Genomic DNA, 23549 nt, shown 5'->3' with positions numbered 1-23549 from the left:
GAGTGAGTGTGGCAATATAGTGGCCCTCTGGAGTGAGTGTGGAAATATAGTGGCCCTCTGGAGTGAGTGTGGAAATATAGTGGCCCTCTGGAGTGAGTGTGGAAATATAGTGGCCCTCTGGAGTGAGTGTGGAAACTCTTAACTCTCAAGAGTTAAAGATCTATAAGGATCCATTATAGGTTAAACCACCTGGAACCCCCTTCAAGGTCCACTGATGGTCCCCGGACCACTGGTTGAGAACCACTGACCTATTGTAATGACCAACGATGGAAGACACTGAAGCAATGGAGTCTCCCATCGTTTTGTAGAATGTCTTAATTTGTGTATTCACATGCAATGTTCAATCTTCATTTTGGCCAAAAGAAAGAAAGAAAAAGACCCAATAATGAATTGAGACATTTTTTTTTATATATACAATCTTTTTTTTTTGGTACATTGAAATAGAAAACTCTATATTGACAGAAACGTAGACATAAATACAAATCCAAGCAATCCTCTCGATATAAAACAAACAAAATTAAACAAGAAATATTTCTGTAACAATTTACTCAAGTCGTACAGCTTTGCGAGAATGCGTCGTGGTCGTCACTGCAGTCATAAGGACAAAGATTGGGCTTGATTAGAAGAGCATTTATTATTCACAATGAAATTATATCTAACACGTTTTAAGCTTTAGTGTGTGTGTGTGTGTGTGTGTGTGTGTGTGTGTGTGTGTGTGTGTGCGCGCACGCGCACTTAGGGCTTTCACTTTTCACTTTGATATTTACTAGTTTCCTAGTTTACTAGTCGACTAGTTGTTTAACTACTACTACTATTGTGTTAAAAATGCAGGGTTTTTTTGTTTGTTTTTTAATAATATTTGTACAAAATAGAAATCAACTAGTGGATTTACTAGTCGACTATATGAATAGTCCACTAGTTGTTTAAAGCCCTAGCGCGAGTGTGTGTATACAGTACTTTTACATATATCGTATATATAAGTTACTTAAGTTCCCATCAGTTTGCATTAACATAAAGCTGCTTGACTTCAGTAAAGTATTCAAATAAACAGGTCAATAATTCACATTTCATTGAATCTATGCAATGGAAATAAACACTGGCTTCCTCCCTAAACAACTTTCAGTGTTGTGTTTCCCGGAGTTCTGCTTTAATTGAGCCTCGTTTTTATGTACATCAAATTAAATGGGAATTGAGTCCAGTCCTTTCCCATAATGTCCTCTAGCGAGTTGACAAAGACATTGGCTTCTATGGGTGGAGAAGATCCATGATGCAGTTGTTAAAGCGCCAGGAAGTATATATATATAGCACAAGTATTCAAATAATAAAAACCACAAGATAAAAACTCTCTATATTCTATAGTCAAGATGGAGTTAGCCTTTGAAATGTTAATTTTCAATCAGGTACAGTATTTACATTTTCATCACGGCAGGTCATTTTGAGAGTAAAAACGTAGAAACACAGTACAGTGCTGTACAGTACAAGTGCTAAATGTTTGTTCGTTGTGGCCCCGATACTACTTAAAATTCATAGTATATTATTGTCGTGATATCACAGCATCATGACTGATGAATCATGACAGTGGCACAATAGTAAAAAAAAACAAGAAGCCCAAAATGATAGATGAAAGAGGCAGTGTTGCTGCAACGAGTCACACTAATGGGATTTGACTGTAATATCCTGTACAAAAAAAGACATGAATTGTATTATGCCGGCTGGAGGAGTCTGCGATAGATTGCATCTCTGTAATTTAGCTTTTTTGTTGACAGCGTTTCGTTTTGTTGTTTGTGTGGCGACAGCTGAATAAAACAAATTGCTTCGATTACATTTTGACAAATTTTGCAGATAGTAATTTATACTGTCGGGTCTCTTCAGAGATTTAGCAGGCACTCGCCCCGAAGTGAAACCATTTTTCGGTCTTCCGTTTTGTGCATATCAGCGAGGGCATGCAGTGAAAGGCAGGACGAAAGCCAAGCAGGGAAAAAAATACTACTTACAAAAGTTATTGAAATGCTGACGGCCATGTAGTAGCTGACACCAACCGATCATATGAGTTGTGCTCGTTAAAAACCGTGTGTTTGCGCATTGTGTGGCGTGTCAATAATGGTCGATCTACAAGTTCACAACGCGTTTGCATTGCGACGCGTCGTTAGCGTGCAGATTGGCTATTTTTGCCATGCGACAACAGTCACGCAGCGAAGTAAAGATCAGTGCGGCCGTTTCAATGACGTCGCCTCAGAATTTTTACATCTCACTTTAACGTTAGCATCAGTAGCCGATGCTGTAACGGCCAAAGGTGGAGGAGAAACGTTAACCCTAGTCTTGAGCCTTGACATTATAGGGAGGAGGTCACGGGCGGGCCGGGTGATGGTGGTCAGGGGTCGGTCATGTCCAGGAAGTCCTTCTCAGGGGGGGGTCCGCCCCGGTACCAGCTACACGAGCCGTCGGAGCGGCGGATGCAGGCGTACTGCCGCGCCTGCTCCCCATTTAGGCTGTTGTCCAGTAGCCAGTCAGTCCACAGACACTCGTTCTCTCCTGTAGAGGCACATGGTACTGTGTAACAGGTGTTAATCTGTGGAAAGATGCATACATTGATTGATTGATTGATTGCCATAGAGTCATAGTAAATAATTGTCATACATATTCTGGAGAAATCTGGAGACTTGACATTCAGTATTAAAGTGGGTGTTATTAACATTATAATAATGTGTGTGTAAAACAGAAAATCTAAAATGTTGCCACGGACAAGACCAAGTCTTTGCCACGGACCCCTGACCTCTGTAGGACATGTTGGTGACCCCTGACCTCTGTAGAACATGTTGGTGACCCCTGACCTCTGTAGGACATGTTGGTGACCCCTGACCTCTGTAGGACATGTTGGTGACCCCTGGGTAACATCATTTTGTTGTGTATCTTTAAACCGTGGCCGTAGTGGCGGCTCAGGGGGTATAGCGCGGCCGCTCGGGAAACTGGTTTGATCGTCGCTGATTATTGTTTTTGATGCGGGTGCCATATGTACAGTAAATAGCTTACAGTTTACCATTTTAACAAGTGAAAAAATATATACAGTATATATTCCACTCACTCTGCATTCACAGCCTGTCTGGTATCGGTAGTTGAGATTCTTCTTCTGTGACATTGAGAGGTTGTCCCACGGCTCCACCAGGTCACACTGGCCAATAGAAATCCTCCCGTCACTCCACATACTTCCTGTTATTGGGACATCACAGCTGAGTCACATTTGGCCTATACATTAAAAACACATTTTGGATCTACAAGCTCGTAGCGCGCATAGCTGCGCTACGAGCTTGTAGGTCTGCTATTTGACAAAAATCGTGAAAATGTGGCGCAAATCTTTGAATATATATTCTTTCAAACTCAAATCTTTGCTTCGGGGTGGGGGGGGGGGGGGACTACATATTTTCAGATGGGGGTCGGCGACCAATTACATATAATCTTGGGGGTCCTTGACATGAAAATGTTTGAGAACGACTGACATAGAAACATGAGGATTTAAGACAATTGACTATTTAGCCATCAAATGCTCAGATTAATCCAGAGCGATTTACTGTACAGCAAGGAATATATCAAATATATCGAATATATAAATTACCGATTTACAAGCCTGCAACGCGTCGCGTTGTCATCTTGTAGATCGGCTATTTTCAGCAAGTGTAAAAACAGTCGGCGGCATCAAGGCCCACCAAAATACATTTTAGTCGACTAAATCAACTGTGGATTTAGTCTAGACTAAAACTAGACTAAAGGTCCCCACACACGGAGCGCGTTTCTCGGATTCTTTGCTGCGTTTCTCTGTCGGTTTTCCGAAAAACACTTCCAGTGTACAAGCACCTTAACACTAAGACATAAACTTAATGAAAACTATTCAAGAGACTATGACTAAAACTAAAAACAACACTGACTAGAGTCATGTCCCACCGTGGGACATACTTGTACTTCAAGCTTCCTCATGCTACAGAAACGAGAAGATAGGGTCTTGACCAGTGTTGATTTCGTCGACTAAAACTAAGACGAAAGATATTCGCCGACTACCGTTTTCCACTGACGAAAACGAAATGGAAACCAAATGAAAACTAAGCTACTATGACTAAAACCAAGACTAAATTAAATATAACCGACAATATCGTCAATAAATAAAAACTAGACTAATTACTTCAATTCATAATTCATAATTAACGTTCCAATTTTGGAACTCTGACTATAAGAACCAAAAAGAACTGAAGCGGTTCCAACCGATGGAAAAGGCGTGTGTGATTATTTCATTATGATTGTGCACTGTACCTGACAGGAGATATCCTGCCTTGTTGTTGGCGTCCAGTTTGACCCCGCACAATGACGAGAAGACCGGCGTGTAAACAAACTGGATGTCCTTCGCCTTGTCGAAGCCTTTGAACATCTAGACAGCCGAGAGAGGGAATAGGGTTAGTTAATGCACTGATCTGAGTCGACGAACATTTTTCGTCTTAATTTTACTCGACAAAATCAAAACTGGTGTGCTATTTTATCGTCATTATTAGTGAGAACCTATTATTATATGAAGATAGGTTGAAAAGTGGTGAAGTGGTCCTTACAAAGTACAATTTTGAGGTGAATGAAGAGCTTATGCAGAAAAACCACGGAGAGCTCCCTAGATTAGGAGATACGAGCCTTTCTTTCTGAGCGGTAAACAGGGAAGTGAACGGCGAATGTGCGAAGAGCAAGGAGTATGGTGCAGAAGGAAAGGCCAACCCAAAAAATCTGAATATTTTTCTCTCGTTTCATATCAATGAAAATGCGCTAGGACATGTGTACACGTCCTCGCAATCCATCGGTTGGATTAGCGATGAGGTTTCCACACGTCCTACGGTCTAAATGGGTTAATGCTGGAAGTGTAAAGATGGCCTCTTACGGGTCCAGCTTCACCTTCCGAGGTGGGTGGAACAGTTACTCTGCATTTCCGGTTGTCCAGAACCAACACAAAGGTCTCTGCCCGTGATCTGGACCTGATCGCCCCTATATCTCCATATATGGATCTGGCCTGTTATGACATCACAACATGGGCACCTCTCTAGTGGACTAAAAGTCTGAAAAACATATTTTTCATTTCACTATAGGTCTTTAAATGAACACTCGACAACAAGCTGTGCAGTGAGCTTCATGGCAGTCGGTCTGATCAGCAGGGGTGGGCAATTATTTTTCAGAAGGGGCCAAATGAGAAACAGAAAATATAATAATATTAATTAAATTTATATGTGACTGATAAAAACAAACTGTAAATTGCATCGTTTTGTTTTCTCACATTTTGTTGAAACCTCTGCATCCGCCTTTCTTTTTTTTGGCATGATCGGACATTTGAGGGGTTTGAAGGACAGGTCGTCAATCAAATCACACATAATTCACGGCAGGAAACAGATTGCGTGTATATACGTGAATAAACTCTTCAAAATAAAAGCAATGCCGTTTTAGTCCACACGTAAGGTCAAATTAGATACAATGAATATCAAATATCTAAATACTGAATTGAGTAACTTAAAAAAAACTGTCAGGGGTGTTCAAAGCCTGAGTATAGACGATGAAATTACCCAAAAGGTTTTTGAAAGTGAAATACATTCAGACCGTAGGACGTGTACAAACATCATATCTAATCCAACCGATGGATCCAGTGGACGTGTACATCATTGATATCAAACACCATACTCCTTGCTGTTTCATTGATATCAAACACCATACTCCTTGCTGTTTCGTGCATGCATGCTGCCGTGTCCATTTGGCCCCTTGCTGTGTCAATCAAGGGGGGGGGGGGACTCACCTTGATCATCTTGATCCCATATTGAATCATCTTCATGTAAGGAGACGAGCTGTTGCTAGGCGACACAATCTTCTCCCCGGAGATCTTTGCCCTTATCACTGCAGAGGAATGGAATGTGGATCAGTGTGGTTTTTGGCAGCAAATTTTGGATTTTAGTTTTAGTCACAGTCTCTTGAATAGTTTTAATTTCGTTTTAGTCACATTTTAGTCACCTGGGATGTTTTATTGTTAGTGTAGTTTTAGTCGACTAAATGTCATAAGATTTTAGTCGACTAAAATGTATTTTGTCGGGCCTTGATGCCGTCAGTGTAAAATGACTTATACTGGATCTCTTGTCCACTAGTCCCTTCATAACATTAATTATTTTAGTCTAGTTTTTATTTGTTGACGAAATTGTCAATGCATTTAGCCCTAGATCTTGCTTACCCTTTATCCCTACATTTATTTGCCATTTTTTACTATTTTAAAACATTTTAAAATAGTACAAATAGCCGATCTACAAGTGAACAACGTGTCGACGTAGATTGGCTAGTTGAACTATTTTTAAATGTTTTAAAATAGTAAAAAATGGCAAATAAGTTTAGGGGTAAGGGGTAAGGGGTGGCGCAAGATGGTGGCCTTAGTCTCAGTTTTAGTCATCATAGCTTAGTTTTTATTTAGTTTCCATTTAGTTTTCGTCAGTGAAAAAAGGCACACCACTAGATAAATCAAACACAGGCACATAACTTCCTAATGAATCTGAGGGTTATAACGATGTTAGATTATTACATACAGACGATACACATGAGATGACAGTACCTGGTTAATAACTCTGAATCAGATTGCATAGTGTGTAACTGTAATACATCATAGCCTATACAGATAATCAATCATTTGTGATGGATCACATTTTTATACAAAACGCAACTCATGACCCTGCATACATATAATATATACCGCCTTGTGGGAGTGTTGTTTTCCTCCCTGTTTAGACCGTAAGAGTATTGAATGAGACTAAATGTCACTTCCATTCTTTTGTCCCCAATATATTAATTAATTATCCCTTTATAGCAAAGATAGATTCACAGCTCATCCATGTCCCCATATTAACCCCCCCCCCCCCCTCTCTACCTCACCCCACCCTGTCTCTTTTGTCCTTCACCCTCTCTGTCTCTCTGTCTCTCTCTCTCTGTCGCTCTCTCTCTGTCTGCCTCTCTCTCTCTCTCTCCCACCATGGACAACCCCTCTGTAATGATAGGGGATGTGTCCCTCTGCTCCTCTCTGGGAGGGAAATCAAACCCCATGCAGAATAACAAGTAGTTGGCTGCCTGTGTACTCACATTAAACACAGTTTGCACACACACGCACGCACGTGCATACACACACACACACACACACACACACACACACACACACACACACACACACACACACTATGAAGGCTTCAAAACAATGTACCCACGGAGGGACAGTGTGAATGTGGTCCATAACACCATTTTCATTCATAAAAGACCAATACCCACTCCGCAATACTAAATCGAAATACCACAGGTGTCATTCTCTTTCCCTCCCAATTCCCCAAACTCCCTTGTACTGCAGTCCCTTAGTCACTGCAGACCGTACCTCTACCTGTTTGTACTGCAGTCCCTGAGTCACTGCAGACCGTATCTCTACCTGTTTGTACTGCAGTCCCTGAGTCACTGCAGACCGTATCTCTACCTGTTTGTACTGCAGTCCCTTAGTCACTGCTGACCGTATCTCTACCTGTTTGTACTGCAGTCCCTGAGTCACTGCAGACCGTATCTCTACCTGTTTGTACTGCAGTCCCTGAGTCACTGCAGACCGTATCTCTACCTGTTTGTACTGCAGTCCCTGAGTCACTGCAGACCGTATCTCTACCTGTTTGTACTGCAGTCCCTTAGTCACTGCAGACCGTATCTCTACCTGTTTGTACTGCAGTCCCTTAGTCACTGCTGACCGTATCTCTACCTGTTTGTACTGCAGTCCCTGAGTCACTGCAGACCGTACCTCTACCTGTTTGTACTGCAGTCCGTTAGTCACTGCAGACCGTACCTCTACCTGTTTGTACTGCAGTCCCTTAGTCACTGCAGACCGTATCTCTACCTGTTTGTACTGCAGTCCCTTAGTCACTGCAGACCGTATCTCTACCTGTTTGTACTGCAGTCCCTTAGTCACTGCAGACCGTACCTCTACCTGTTTGTACTGCAGTCCCTGAGTCACTGCAGACCGTATCTCTACCTGTTTGTACTGCAGTCCCTGAGTCACTGCAGACCGTACCTCTACCTGTTTGTACTGCAGTCCCTGAGTCACTGCAGACCGTATCTCTACCTGTTTGTACTGCAGTCCGTTAGTCACTGCAGACCGTACCTCTACCTGTTTGTACTGCAGTCCCTGAGTCACTGCAGACCGTACCTCTACCTGTCTGTACTGCAGTCCGTTAGTCACTGCAGACCGTACCTCTACCTGTTTGTACTGCAGTCCCTGAGTCACTGCAGACCGTACCTCTACCTGTTTGTACTGCAGTCCCTTAGTCACTGCAGACCGTACCTCTACCTGTTTGTACTGCAGTCCCTTAGTCACTGCAGACCGTACCTCTACCTGTTTGTACTGCAGTCCCTGAGTCACTGCAGACCGTATCTCTACCTGTTTGTACTGCAGTCCCTGAGTCACTGCAGACCGTACCTCTACCTGTTTGTACTGCAGTCCCTGAGTCACTGCAGACCGTATCTCTACCTGTTTGTACTGCAGTCCGTTAGTCACTGCAGACCGTACCTCTACCTGTTTGTACTGCAGTCCCTGAGTCACTGCAGACCGTACCTCTACCTGTCTGTACTGCAGTCCGTTAGTCACTGCAGACCGTACCTCTACCTGTTTGTACTGCAGTCCCTGAGTCACTGCAGACCGTACCTCTACCTGTTTGTACTGCAGTCCGTTAGTCACTGCAGACTGTACCTCTACCTGTTTGTACTGCAGTCCCTTAGTCACTGCAGACCGTACCTCTACCTGTTTGGGAGGGTGTAGACAAGACAACAATTTGGAGTTGCCCAAACTGTCAAAGTGCACATTTGAGTGAGGAGTCTGCTATAAACACAACACGAGATATATAGCATAGCTATAAACACTATTCCCGGTCGGTGGACAAAATAAGATCTTTTTTCTTTTTGTATTATTATAAATATAGATAGATTCAAACGCCATACTGTCCAGTGGTCGGCAGGAACATAACCCCTGTTCCACCGGAGCACCCAGTGACCTATACTGTACATCGGCGGCATGGGGCGGCTGTGGCTCAGGGGTAGAGTGACCGGATGGGAACCACAAGGTTCCCAGTTGGAACCCTGTGGGCTCCCCCAGAGTTAGTGTCGGAAGTGTCCTTGAGCATGACCCTAGTCTGAACCCCTAATTGCTCCCGATGTGCAGGTTGGTGCCTTGCATGGTTTCCTCCGGCATCGGTGTGTGAATGTGTGTGTGAATGAATGGGTGAATGTAAAAACACTTTTACAGAAATGTCCAAATTTGTGGAAATAGCCCATCAACAAGCTCACAACGTGATATACAACGTATATACAATCTTACAATCAGTGGGTGGGTTTTCTTTTTCTTTTCATCGACTAAAACTAAGACGAAGTCCATCAACTACCTTTTTCCACTGACAAAAACTAAATGGAAACTCAATAAAAAACTAAGCTATGAATACTAAAACTGACTAAATACTGACAATTTCGTCAACAAATACAAACTAGACTAAAATGTTAGGAAGGGACTAGTGGACAAGAGATCCAGTATAAGTCATTTTACTAAAATCTTATGTTATTTAGTCGACTAAAACGAGACTAACACTAAAACATTCCAGGTGACTAAAATGAGACTAAAACTAAATGAAAACTATTCAAGAGACTATGACTAAAACTAAAATAATAAAATGCACTATGTGTGCATGACATCGCATGGGCAACAAAGTATAAAACAACGTTTTAGTGATTAATCAAATTGTATCAAAATGTTAATACAAAAAAATATCACGATCTCATTGTGCAGAATGTACCGTTTCAAGTTATCAAATATAAATACATAAACAATATCTACAAACCAAATGTCATGATTGATCATGATCAGAATCACCAGTGGTCTCTAACATTACACCTATAGCTACATGTTTAAGCATTTATTTCATATTATATCAATTTCAGCTCTGACACTTAATTCAGACATGCTGTAGTATGTGAAGGGTCTGCCTGTGCTATTAACTCATTTTGGATAGAAAAAAATCACACCTGTGTGAACTGAGTGGTGCAACTCTCCTCTCCCCCCCTCCCCTCCTCCTCTGCCTCTCACTCTCTCTCTTTTTTTCTCCTCTGGTGAAAAGCTGGAGTTTGCGCGATGGCAGTCTCAGTCAAATCTGGTCTCATATGTACCCCAGCTTCCACTATAACTGAGCTTGCTACAGTATATATCAGGACCTTTACATCAAAGTATTCCCCGCTGCCTTTACGTCTGTACGTCGTACACACAAACTCAAAACGTGTTCCGGGAACCGTGGCGGCTGGTAGGTAGTGACACGGAGATGGAGGCATGGTGGAAGTATTTTTATTCGTGAATCCAGGCCTAAATTCCATCCATGGCCTGTGAGGAATTTTCTTCAAACTAAACTCAACCACATTATTGTCATTCCTTCCACATTGTTCTCCATGCAATGGAGAGAAAGCTCCGGGGGGGGGGGGGGGGGGGGGGGGGATAGAGAGAGAAAGAGAGAGTATAGAATTGTCCCAGCTGCACCCCTAACCCTTACCCCCAAGACACAGCTAAGCAAACCATCTCCTTGTTTTTGCTTCTTTCATCACACAGGCTACAGCCATACAACAGCTAGTGTTGCGGCCAGAGAGGAACCCCTTTTGGTGTTTTAAGCATTACACTTTAGCTATTGAAAAGGTCTGCTATTTTTCAAAAATCGTCAAAATGTGCCACAAATCTTTGAATATAAATATTATTTTAGAGCAAGCGTTTTTAACTCAAATCTTTGCTTCTTGGGGGGGGGGGGGGGGGGGGGGGGGGGGGGGGTCCCTGGAACAACATATTTTCAGATGGTAGTCGGCGGCCAATTACATTTTTTGGGGGGTCCTTTTTGACTGAAATGGAAACATGGCTTTTTCAGAAATTCAGGATTTAGAAGGCATTTGTAAAATCGTCCACAGGTCTAAATGGGTTAAGCAAGCAGTGAGAACGTTGCTTAAGTTTAGCTATAATTAATTCTGAACCCCTATTTTTCAAGGCATCACAGCAGGTGAGTCATTTTGGGGGAGAAGTACATTTTCTATCTGCTATTGTGATATGGCATAAGTGTTAAAAATATAAAGATCGGTATCGGTATGTCTCAAATGCAAATGATCAGAATCGGATCGGGAGCAAAAAAGCGTGATCGGGACATCCCTACTACAGCTCTGAGCTCCTAATACAGAATAACATTTCAGTCAGGTATTATTTGCTTTTGTTTTTGAAGGGTGCTGGGTGGCATACTACATCTTATCACAAATAGATTCAAGTAGATAATAGATAATACCTTGTTTTGTGAATTGCTCTGGAGCATATTATCGTTGCTGCCTGTCAGATTTCGTAAATGAATGCCCTATACTTCATCAATGCAGCATGCAAAGAGTGTCGCAAGGTAGTGAAAATAGCACATTTACAAGCTTGTAGAGCGGCTATTTTCAATATTTAAAAATGTTTGTAAAATAATAATCAACAAGGAATGATTACAAAGAAATAATGTGTCAGGTGAAACAGGCGCTGTCTCCCTTGTTTTTGGCAGTAAAATTAGATTTTAGTTATAGTCACATTTTGGTCACCTGGAATGTGTTGGTGTTAGTCTAGTTTTAGTCGACCTTGGGCCTTGATGCCGTCGTAATGTTTTTTTTTCACTTGCTGAAAATAGCAGATCTACAAGCTCACAACAGCTATTTTCAGCATGCAACCAAGTATTAAATGACTTATCCTGGATCTCTTATCCACTAGTCCCTTCCTAACATTTTTGTCTAGTTTTTATTTGTTGACGAAATAGTCAGTATATTTAGTCTTAGTTTTTAGTCATTAGCTTGTCACTTCGAGGCTGTGGTCGTACAGCTTGTCACTTCGAGGCTGTGGTCGTACAGCTTGTCACTTCGAGGCTGTGGTCGTACAGCTTGTCTCTTCGAGGCTGTGGTCGTACAGCTTGTCACTTCGAGGCTGTGGTCGTACAGCTTGTCACTTCGAGGCTGTGGTCGTACAGCTTGTCTCTTCGAGGCTGTGGTCGTACAGCTTGTCACTTCGAGGCTGTGGTCGTACAGCTTGTCACTTCGAGGCTGTGGTCGTACAGCTTGTCACTTCGAGGCTGTGGTCGTACAGCTTGTCACTTCGAGGCTGTGGTCGTACAGCTTGTCACTTCGAGGCTGTGGTCGTACAGCTTGTCGCTTCGAGGCTGCGGTCGTACAGCTCAAGCCCACCAAACACCGGCTGCGACCGTCTGCGGCTCCGCGCGGCGGACGGAGCCGGTGTGCGTTAGGTTCATTGAAAATAATGGAGGCGGCTGTGTGCGCCGCGCGGGGGACGCAGCCGGTGTGTGTCGGGCTTCACTCGCTGCGCTGCGGAAATCAGCCCTTTCGCGGTGCGTGTGGCATAGCTTAGGAGGCAAGCAATCATACTACACTCCCATTGGCTTAGGCAGCATGTGTGGCAGCGTGTGACAAGCTTTGAAGTCTAGAACCATGGTAAAAGCTAGGGCCTACTATAGCTTACTAGCCTATACAATGGTTTTAATCTCCTATAGTTTTTAACTGAACTGGAAAACAAACGACAGATCATCCAAGGGTTTCATGTTTTTGCGGTTAGTAAACGAGTACGTTTGCACATAGCTATACTCCATCCTGATGATTAGGAGCAGTGGAACAACTATTGAACAGCTGGAGATACGTATACTGTAGGTGTCTTGCTCAAGGACACTTTGACACTGAGCCAGGAGCAGGAGGAGCCAACACGTAAAGAGGAGAGCCTATTGACCATTTGCACACCGCGGCCATCTTGCCATCAAAGTTTGTAAGCACTCGTTTTCAGTAAAGCAATGTCCTGGTGCCTTCCTGCATTATGTGAAAATTCAAAACAGGTGGTACGCAGGGCTGTCGAGTGATAGGCTATCTAACGAGCACTTCCAAACTGCAACACTTAAAAAAGAATCACCTGCAGTGCAAGGACAGAAAGTAGCTCATAGCATGTCTACAGTGGATGTTTATGAAACAAACACTTTTAGGATAGAAAGAGGATAATTCAAGCTTGACTAAAAGTTTGGCTTTGTGTAATACAATCAGATAGGACTTTTCTGTTTGGATGAATGGGCTGCCATTGTAAGTTGCACCTTGTTAGCACCTTGCCATTAACTTATGGTAAGATGGCCGTGGTCTGCATATGGTCCATAAGGAGGAGGATATTGCCGTTCTAGTTTACAGTACACACAACTGTAATGATTCTAAAGGAGTTGCCTATCCCACTCGCCAACAGACTCGGAGAGAGAGTGCACACCCTCACTATACACTATACAGCATGTTGCTTATTCAGACATGTTCTCGAGCAGATAACATAACAACCGGGTGATAAATGGCTCTTATATTGTCCAATGTTCCAAGATACTTTTGCCTCAAATTTATTGAAATCCAAAGCAAAAACAAAAACGCAAACTCACTCAATTCCTCTGTACAACAATACAACTACAAGCTCACAACACATTTTATTGTTGTTGTTATATTATTGGTGTGTGTGTGTGTGTGTGTGTGTGGGGTATACCCCCTCCTCATCCCACCTATAGGGATACACCTGTAATAGAGCACCCAGGTCAGTGCCACTAAAGCAGTGGTTCCCAAAGTGGGGTACAGGGACCCGTGGGGTACAGGGACCCGTGGGGTACAGGGACCCGTGGGGTACAGGGACCCGTGGGGTACAGGGACCCGTGGGGTACGACACAGAGTCATTATACCTGCATGGCTACATTTCCAGGGTGGGGCCCTCGGCTGGTAATACGAGGTTCGACTTCCAATCCCAACGATTAGGGATGTCTGATATTTCCATAACAATGCACGAACATATGGTTATCGGTTTTAATTAATTTAAATTTATGATATTGTTTATTTTTATTTGGAAAACTTTACATTCATGAATGCATCCAGCGGGGGCATCACAATAAAGTGAGGCATAACGTGTTAGTTCCACAATCACATATATCTGTATCGGTTGATATCGGTATCGGAAATTAGGAGTTGCCGGGAGGTCGGATATTGGCTGACCTTTGCTGCGTGTCACCCCCCCCCCCCCCCCCCTCCATCTCTCTCTCCATTTCATTTCCTGTCAACCTTCTCTAAATATATCAATAAAAAAATAAAAAGCATACAATTTTATTTTTTAAGCGCCACGCTGGTTTGTTTATTTCTGGAACACTGTTGTTACGTATATAACACAATCTAACATAACCCCCCCTGTGGGAAATCCAATACAAAAAATAACAACAACACCACCGTGACCCAGGAGTAGTGGGAGTGACTTCGGTTCTCTATAGAGGCTGGTTTTTAAATAGTTCCTCCTGGCAGCCAAGAAACAACACACCAAAGATTCATTAGAAGTTATGTAAAATTTTAAGTTGTGTCCTCAAACTGACTTGTGCACCTCGAATTTTTTCACTGTGACTGTCACGACCAGGACTTTGTACAGCCTGCAGCCGCATTGCCCTTGAGAGAGTGAAAAAATGGCGAGCTGTGAATTGCCCTTAATTGCCGCACATCTCAAGAGGAATATTGCAAACTCGTACCATGAGAACAGATAACAGTAACTTCCACACTCGCTGATGAATTGGCACCCTTGTCATGCTCACAAAGCTACGCTGTCAACAGGGCTTTCACATTGATTTTGTTAGTATGCAGACCGTTAGACTGAGCCTATAGACATGGAAATGAAGCAGAGAGAGAGAGAGAGAGAGTGAGAGAGAGAGAGAGATGGAGTAGGTTTAGGGGAGGCTCTGACTGGCCTTCTTCCAACACAAAGGCTACCAAATGCGGGCACACACGCACACACACACACGCACACGTCACACAAACGTACGTACGTACACAAACACAGCCAGTGAAATGTCCCAGTATTGTCCAGACGAGGGGACATATTACCAGGCTTCATTCAGACAGGCTCATGGACTCTGACAACATTGTAAGGTCAACTGACGGCCACTGGTCTAACACTTACACAACAACAACCAGGACGAGGGATTTATATCCTAACATGACATTCACAGCCATGATGCAACAGAGCAACGCCTGCATTTTAAACCCATTTAGACCCGAGGGTGATTCTACAAATGCCCTCTAAATCCTGACAGTTTTCTGAAAAACCCTCATGTCTCTATGTCAGTGGTTCTCAAACATTTTCATGTCAAGGACCCCCAAAAATAATATGAAATTGGCCGTCGACCCCCCATCTGAAAATATGTTGTTCCAGGGACACCCCTCCAGAAGCAAAGATTTGAGTTAAAAACGTTCAATCTGAAATAATATATTCAAAGATTTGCGCCACATTTTCAAGATCTACAAGCGACGGTGAACTTGGTCCTGTGCTCTCAGGGTGTTTGTTGGGAACTGCCCATAGATCCGAAGTCCCGTTAGGTGTTAAGTCCCGTTTTATACCTTGGCTATTCAAACATAGACGATCCACAAGCTAGAGCTCACAATGCCTCATACTGTATATCACATGATCACATCACTTTTATTGTGAACAGTTTGACTAAAATAGGGAAGAAACCACCCAACTCCAAAATATTCATTTTTCAGGAAATTAAGAAAACCTTACATTTTGAAAACAAAGCAATACTACCTCATCAAAGTTGGTGTTGTGGATTTATAATTGTCATTTACTTCCATGAGAGGAGGAGAGGTGGTGGTGGTTAGTTGCTTTTAGCACATTGGTTCCCAACCTTTTTTTATACTTACGTACCACCTCAGAAGATATTTGGCTCTCCATGTACCTCCATAATAACTGATGATAAACTACAGGAGTGTATAGACCTGCTCTTTTTGTTCCATACCTAAATAATGCTTCTGCTCTGACAAAACTCTGTCTAATCACTAATCAGCACAACTGCTGATATTTCTAATGTGACTCCGTTCTCAAATCTTCTATTAACGTCTAGGTGTGCTGTCATGCTCATTTCAGCACGGCTGGAGAGCCTATTTCAACCAACTATACCTGTATATTTCATTCCAGTTTTGTATTATTTTTTGGCGACTGGTGTACCACCAGAGGGGGGCTCTGTACAAGTGGTTGGGAGTTGGGACCCTCTGCAGTTTAGCAGGCAGTTTGAGGGTCCAATGACCTATTTCTAGTGCAACTTTCGTTCATTTTTTACCCCTCTATCACATGGAACTATGTTTTATGTGTCCATATCACTACGCCCAAAAAATAGTTCCATGTGATAGAGGGGTAAAAAAGGAACGAAAGTTGCGCTAATATTTTAGAAATAGGTCAACAATACAAATTATGTTAGTTTTGTGATATAATTTACTTTTACTGCGTGGCCCCAGTGCCTCCCACAAAATGACCGGAACTACTTAATATTTCACCAAAACCAGAGCAGAACTCCCACCACGGGACTCTGGCAATCAATCAATACAGTGTCAACCACTATATTAATGGCAAGTAGGCCTATTTCAGTTTTTTTTAAAGTCCGGAATTAAAAATGTACTTGAGTAAAAGTACAAAGGTATTGCTTAATCTGTATGTTTGGTAATAATAATCCAAATCTAAAAAAGTAACTAGTAGTAGCTAATTGTTGTAAAAGTACAATATTTGCATCCGAGATGTAGTGGAGTAGAGGTAAAAGTATTGAAAATTGGAAATACTCAAGTAAAGCACAGTGTTGTTTTGATTTTGTCGGGCCTTGATGCCGTCGTAATGGCTGATTTCTTTCACTTCTTCTTTCATCAGATCTACAAGCCCACAATATTTTCAGCATGCAACTAATTGTAAAATGACTTATACTGGATCTCTTGTCCACTAGTCCCTTCCTAACATTTTAGTCTAGTTTTTATTTGTTGACGAAATTTGCCAGTATATTTAGTCTTAGTTTTAGTCATCGTGGCTTATTTTTCATTTAGTTTCCATTTAGTTTTCGTCAGTGAAATAAGGTAGTCGACGAACATTTTTCGTCTTGGTTTTAGTTGACGAAAACAACACTGAGGGCCACAAGAGTTTATACAGTATGTGGTTAAAATCCTAGGGTGTCACCTGATGCTTGTATTGACAGAGCTGCACTTACTATTGTGGAAATGGGAGTGCTTATAGATCTTACACATACACAGCAGGTTAACCCATTTTGACCTGAGGCCGATTCTACAATTAATGTCTTCTAAATCCTGACAGTTTTCTGAAAACCCCATGTTTCTATGTCTGTCGTTCTCAAACATTTTCATTCTCAAACATTTTCATGTCAAGGACCCCCAAGATTATCTGTAATTGGTTGCTGACCCCCATCTGAAAATATGTTGTTCCAGGGACCCCCCAGAAGCAAAGAGTTCAGTTAAAAACGTTGGCTCTGAAATAATATATATTCAAAGACTTGCACTACATTTTCACGATTAATTTTTTTTTTTCAATAGCTAAAGTATAACATACAGTAATGCTTAAAACACCAAAAGGGGTTCCCGCCCAAAATGGATGACACACTTTACATGTAAACTCTGTCCTAAAAACACTGCCAAAAATACGGCCCTCGTGTTCCCATAACCTAGATCTCATTTAGCATTTTAGAGGTTACCAATTAGCTGTTTTATTTATTTTTATCTCTGATTAACTCCTAATAGGGTATTCTTTTACGCAAACATTGGCTGTGTGAATCAGTATCAGAAGACTTGAGGTTTGAGTTATAAACAAACGTATTGTATTATAACTCAAACCACTGTCTCAACCTCTTGGACCGTTTACTGTACAATATAATTGCTGATTTATATCATAAATGAATGCCCAGTTTTATACAGTACTTAATAGTATAGCACAAAAGCTCTTAATGCTTAATTAGCTTAGGTCTTCTTTTTGTTGTTAATGTTTGTTGTGGCTATTATAAATATTTAAACAATGACACGTATTAACAAGAGCTTTTTTTGAACAAATAATATTTGGATTAATTGAACAGTCCGACAGCGAAGATACTGTATCGAGAGTGTCAGACAGAATAGAAAGTGCGCTTTCTCTTTCATTCTCTTTCTTTCCCTCTCTGCTGGTGTGCAACCTTTGACAGCAACACATGCGCACACGTGCGAGCGCACACACACATCAAACTCCTGCTCTCCGCAAACCAGAGCCAAGGAAGGGCCCGAAGTCAACCCACAGTGTTGGTTTTGGCTTAGTTTAGAGGAGAAAACAGAGAAGGACGGAGGAAAATGTCCCCGAAACACAGGGACAGACCATCAGGCTGACAGACCCCTCAGAGAAACACAGGGACAGACCACCAGGCAGACAGACCCCTCAGAGAAACACAGGGACAGACCACCAGGCTGACAGACCCCTCAGAGAAACACAGGGACAGACCACCAGGCAGACAGACCCCTCAGAGAAACACAGGGACAGACCACCAGGCAGACAGACCCCTCAGAGAAACACAGGGACAGACCACCAGGCAGAGAAACACAGGGACAGACCCCTCAGAGAAACACAGGGACAGACCTGATTTTCTAAGAAGCATTAAGACGTTTGCAGTAGATGTAATCACAGAGAAGGCTGCTCAAGTAGAACTTTGCTTTATAAAGTGCTTCATTAAACACATTAACTCTCCCGACCAAGTGGGCACAGTAAAACTAAAGTGGCCAATGCTTCACTAAGCCTAAATCTCAATTACACTTTCCATCATAATAATATCTATATTTAAGCAGCAACTTAACTGAATCAGCACTGTGACCTGCATAATTAAATACATAAAGTATATTAAATAGTAATTTAGCCTTGAGCCAAAACATCTATACATGCCTTCCTCGTCCACTGCAAGGGCATTACTTACTATCTTTGTATTACATTACTTATATCTAGCTAATCAGCTAATCAAATTGCTCAATTATAATTTGAGCAATTCGAGCAGATCCGTTGGAAAATAACATACATTATTAGGGAAGGTTTGAGTGGATGTGTTAACTACTGACTATAGCTTTTGTGGAAAAACTACAGGAAGCAATGATTGATCTGCTCATTTAATACCTGCAATTGGTTTTAGACTAATAATTCCCATGGGCCAGTTCAACCACAAACCACAAAACAAAACTGGCAGCTTCAAGGTTAGAATCCATTACAATAGGCTAGAATCGTATATGCATCAATCGATGACTGGTATATCCCGAATGTCGATTTCCCATTTTAGAAGTTGTTAAATTAAATCGTTCAGCTAAAACTGAACTGTGACAAATAGGATGGTGGGTTTTCATCAAGTAGCCTATACCCTATACACGTTGCACAGAAGGGTTGACACAATGCATCCAACTTTAGACCACATGCACAGTTTCTGCTCTTGCAGCTTGTTTGACTGCAAGTGAAATTACCTCAGCAGCACTGCTAGCCCTCTTTCGGGACCCTCGGTTACCTTTACTGAATTTTGGACGGCAGTAAAATTCAGAAAAGGTTAACCGAGGGTCCCGAAAGGGAGCTACAGCACTGCATGGGTCTGCATTGGTCTCAGCTCAGTAAAGAAACTCACCTATCTCGGCAGCACAGAAGAGCTGTTGAGGATGGGCTGGGTTGCAGCTGCATCCTTCCACCTGTCCCTCCATGCACACAGTCAGGAGCAGAGGAACCCAGCATCCCCAAAACACAGCCATGACTCCTCTCTCTCTCTCTCTCTCTCTCTCTCTCTCTCTCTCTCTCTCTCTCTCTCTCTCTCAAACTCTCAAACTCTCAAAATGCTTTTCCGACGCTTGCCTGTCGTCCTCTTCTTCCGATCCAATTGTGTGTTTTTTTCCCAGGGAGCAAACAGGGCCAGACTTGGTTGAAAGGCAGTGTGGAAAGCAGAGATCACAGTGGGATGTCTTCTGCTGAGCTCAATGGCAGCTGTGGATACAAATGAATGTTCTCACAAGTTTTATTGTGCCCCTGAAGTAAGGTTGAGTCGCTCGGTTGAGTGTGATAGTTTGGTCTCCCCCTCTCTCTCTCTATCTCTATCTCTCTCTCTCTCTCTCTCTCTCTCTCTCTCTCTCTCTCTCTCTCTCTCTCTCTCTCTCTCTCTCTCTCTCTCTCTCTGTCTATCTATCTATCTGTCTCTCTCACTCCTTGTACTCACTTTGTCTATTTATCCCCCTCTCCGTTGCCCTCTTGTCTTCCCGTCTTGCTGTTGGTTCTCTCTCTCTCTCTCTCTCTCTCTCTCTCTCTCTCTCTCTCTCTCTCTCTCTCTCTCTAAACACAGGCAGAAACTCACAATAGTTGGTTTCTCGTCCTCACCCTCACACTCTGGTCTTGAATGTTGAGAGGGCTGCACACAGGGAGCCTCTTATGTTCTCAACAATTTAGGAACGGTTCAAGGACCGCCCCTTTTGAAAGAGAAGAAAAAAGAAAAGAAAAACTCTCATCCATCCCACTCCTCCTCCGACCCATAGCCTGCTGTGAGGGTGTCTGATTAGTCATGCTTTGTGGATGAAATGTGATGGAAAGACAAGTGATTAACCCATTGTGGGCGGGAAGCATTAAGCATTATGTTATACTTTAGCTATTGAAAAATAGCAGACCTACAAGCTCGCAGCACGAGCTTGTAGGTCTGCTATTCTTTTTAAATCATGAAAATGCGGCGCAAATCTTTGAATATATATTCTTTCAGACCCAACATTTCTAACTCAAATCTTTGCTTCTGGGGGGGGGGGGGTTCGTCCCTGGAATAACATATTTTCAGATGTGGGTTGGCGGCCTATTACATATAATCTTGGGGGTCCTTGACATGAAAGCGACTTGACTGACATGGAAACATGAGCTTTTTCAGAAAACTGTCAGGATTTAGAAGACATTTGTAGAATCGTTCCCAGGTCAAAATGGGTTAATATGTGTGTAAATCTAAATCGTAGGGAAACACACAGCATACTGTAAATCAACGTATACAGTGTACTGTAAATAATTCCTGCATGAGCGGAAGAATGTTTTATTTAGTTTTGCGTATATCGGTTTGATCGCTATTTATTAACCATTCAAACCCATTTTCTCACATCGCATCATAGTGCATTGTGAGCTCTAAGATATATATATATATTTTTATCCCTTTTATTTTTGCTATTTCAAAAGTATCTAAAGTATTATTTAAAAGTTTCACGTTGCACATCCACTGCAGAGTAGGTGCAGGACCAAAGAAAATCAAAGGCAACCGTCGCCCCTAAACCATCTCGCCCTCGCTTCTTTTTCCTGCCAACCTCACGCCGACCGTTCAGTGCGGCGGTTCTTGTATTTTTTATTTAGTTTTACTGAGAATAAGGTTAGAAATAAGTTTAGGGTTAGGCATAGTTTTACTGGGGTTAAGTTTAGGAATAGGGTTAGGTATAGGCATATAGTTTTACTGAGGTTAAGGTTAGGAATAATGTTAGGTTTAACCGTTTAAGCATAATTTACTTACAGTAGGTTACTTTAGGAATACCAGGCTGAGCAGTTCCGCCGGCTGTACGCGAGTTGGTAAATGGGCGACTCGTTTGGTATTCGCTTAAAGTTTCAACCAAAAAAAAAGTCTTCTTCAGGACGTTCTACAGTGACAGGCAGCCATGACCAGAGGATGTACGTTGTTTCCAGACAATGCACATCCTTGTACGTAGCGTCCGTATGTACATCCCTACCCCAGTCAGGATACACCTTATACTAGCATAAGCATCCACTTGAACTCGAGGATGAACTGATTACTGTAAGTACTGTACCTGGTTAAAGGACAAGGTTACTGTGTGACCTCACAAATCATCCATCCATCTTCAACCGCTTATCCGTAGTCAGGTCGTGGGGGCAACAGCTCCATCAGAGAGCTCCAGACTTCCCTCTCCAGAGCAACATTAGTGACTTCCTCCTGGGGGATCCCGAGACGTTCCAAGGCCAGTGAGTCGATGTAATCCCTCCGCCTTGGTCTGCCCCGGGTCTCCTCCCAGTGGGACGTGCATCGAGGAGCTCCCTAGGGAGACGCCCGAGAGGCATCCTAACCAGATGCCCGAACCACCTAAGCTGGCTCCTTTCCAGGCGAAGGAGCAGCGGCTCTACTCCGAGTCTCTCCCGCGTAACTGAACTTCTCACCCTATCTGCTACCACTGCTAAGTCGTCGGCAAACAGCATGTCCCGGATGACGAGTGGCCTGACCTTTTGTTTTAGCTTTCAGACGGGCAAGGTTGAATAGTTTACCATCTGTCCTTGTGTGAAGGTACACTCCCTCAGTTGCTGTAACGAAAGCTTGGCGCAGGAGGAGGGAAAAGAAGATCACGAACAGGATGGCCGCCAAACATGCATCCCTGCTTGAGACCACGACAGATTCTGAAGGGGTCTGAGGTGGACCCATGGAACTGGATGGTGCCTTGCATGTCAGTGTGAAAGGACTGAAGGAGGCAGAGGAGTTTGGGGGGGCTATCCGTTCGACCAACTGGAAGAGGCCACTCCTACTCACAAGGTCGAAAGCTTTTGTTAGGTTGATAAACGCCATGTACTGTAGAGTGGTTTCCTCTGCTCTCTGGTCTTCCCCTGTAGCTATCTCAGAGAGAAGATCATGTCAGTGGTAGACCTTCCTGCTCTGAACCCTGCCTGTGATTCTGGGTAGATCTTGAGGCGGGACAGCACCTAATTGGCTGGGGGATGCCCAGCTTGAGGCGGGCGGTAGCTATCCATTGAGATGAAACATCTTTCCCACCGACGGAGGCAGCCCCTGGCGTTAGTCATTAGTTATTGGATGTAAAGGGAAACTGGTAGGCGGAGACATACAAAAATGAGCTGGTATTTCTAGATTGATTTTTCTTTTTTATATATATACTGTAGTGTATAATACGCACGCACAAACGCACGCACGCACTCACACAGGTCACAATCAGCCCATAACAATCTTTGTAAAACAAGGTGGTATTTCTGGGTGAATAGGCTGCATCCGGCCAGCCTAGTTTGTATTCCCGGCTGCGGGCCTATGCGTGCTGGTAATTTAACAAAACATTATTATGATAAAATAGTGTTGTGTTTGGATTTGCGAAGCAAAATGCTCTCTGTACATAATGAATTCAGCCCTGCAGGGAGTTTTCAGTTCTACTGCTTTCAAGTAGGCTAAGCATTAACATACTGTAACACACACACACACACACACACACACACAGACATCCAACATACGCACACAAAGCGGTAGGGACAACGAGCGCAAAGCAGAAAGCACATCGCTGCTCTGTGGATTATACCAGGGTGCAACTTTGACCATGGAGACGGCCACTATATTTCCACACTCACTCCAGCGGGCCACATTGCATTATTAATGTGTTAGCAAAAATAGCCGCTCTAGCCGATCATAACGCGTCTGAGCTGTTAGATCAGCTATTTGTGCTATTATTTGAAACCCTGAATTATCTTTTGCTCTTTTTAAATTGGAATCCTGAAATGATTTTATTTAATTTAAAATGCCTTTAATTATAGTTATGTTAACTTTATAAACTAAATGCAAAATACATTGGACATAAAAAAGACAACATTGTAATATTATACTCATTAAGAGACTAATTTAGACTGAAGT

General features: G+C 42.7%; 2 protein-coding genes across 2 annotated transcripts in view; one reads left to right on the top strand and one right to left on the bottom strand.

The window, feature by feature from the left end:
* The window catches only part of syn2b (synapsin IIb), a gene marked incomplete at both ends in the record, with an annotated part of 104464 nt that overhangs the window by 65733 nt on the left and 15182 nt on the right, over window positions 1-23549 (top strand). The window lies entirely within an intron of this gene.
* LOC308332523 (metalloproteinase inhibitor 4-like) lies at window positions 393-20273 on the bottom strand. Its single transcript, XM_080788469.1, has 5 exons — window positions 19542-20273; window positions 5807-5904; window positions 4300-4414; window positions 3083-3207; window positions 393-2569 (listed from the first exon to the last, which is right to left on the bottom strand). Exons 1-5 carry the CDS (start codon window positions 19660-19662, stop codon window positions 2372-2374), a joined length of 657 nt encoding a protein of 218 aa, XP_080644595.1. The 5' UTR covers window positions 19663-20273; the 3' UTR covers window positions 393-2371.

The sequence above is a fragment of the Protomyctophum bolini genome, assembly GCF_963924005.1.
Source record: "Protomyctophum bolini genome assembly, chromosome: 2".
Classification (NCBI taxonomy): domain Eukaryota; kingdom Metazoa; phylum Chordata; class Actinopteri; order Myctophiformes; family Myctophidae; genus Protomyctophum; species Protomyctophum bolini.
This window is presented reverse-complemented; position numbering and strand designations above follow the sequence as displayed.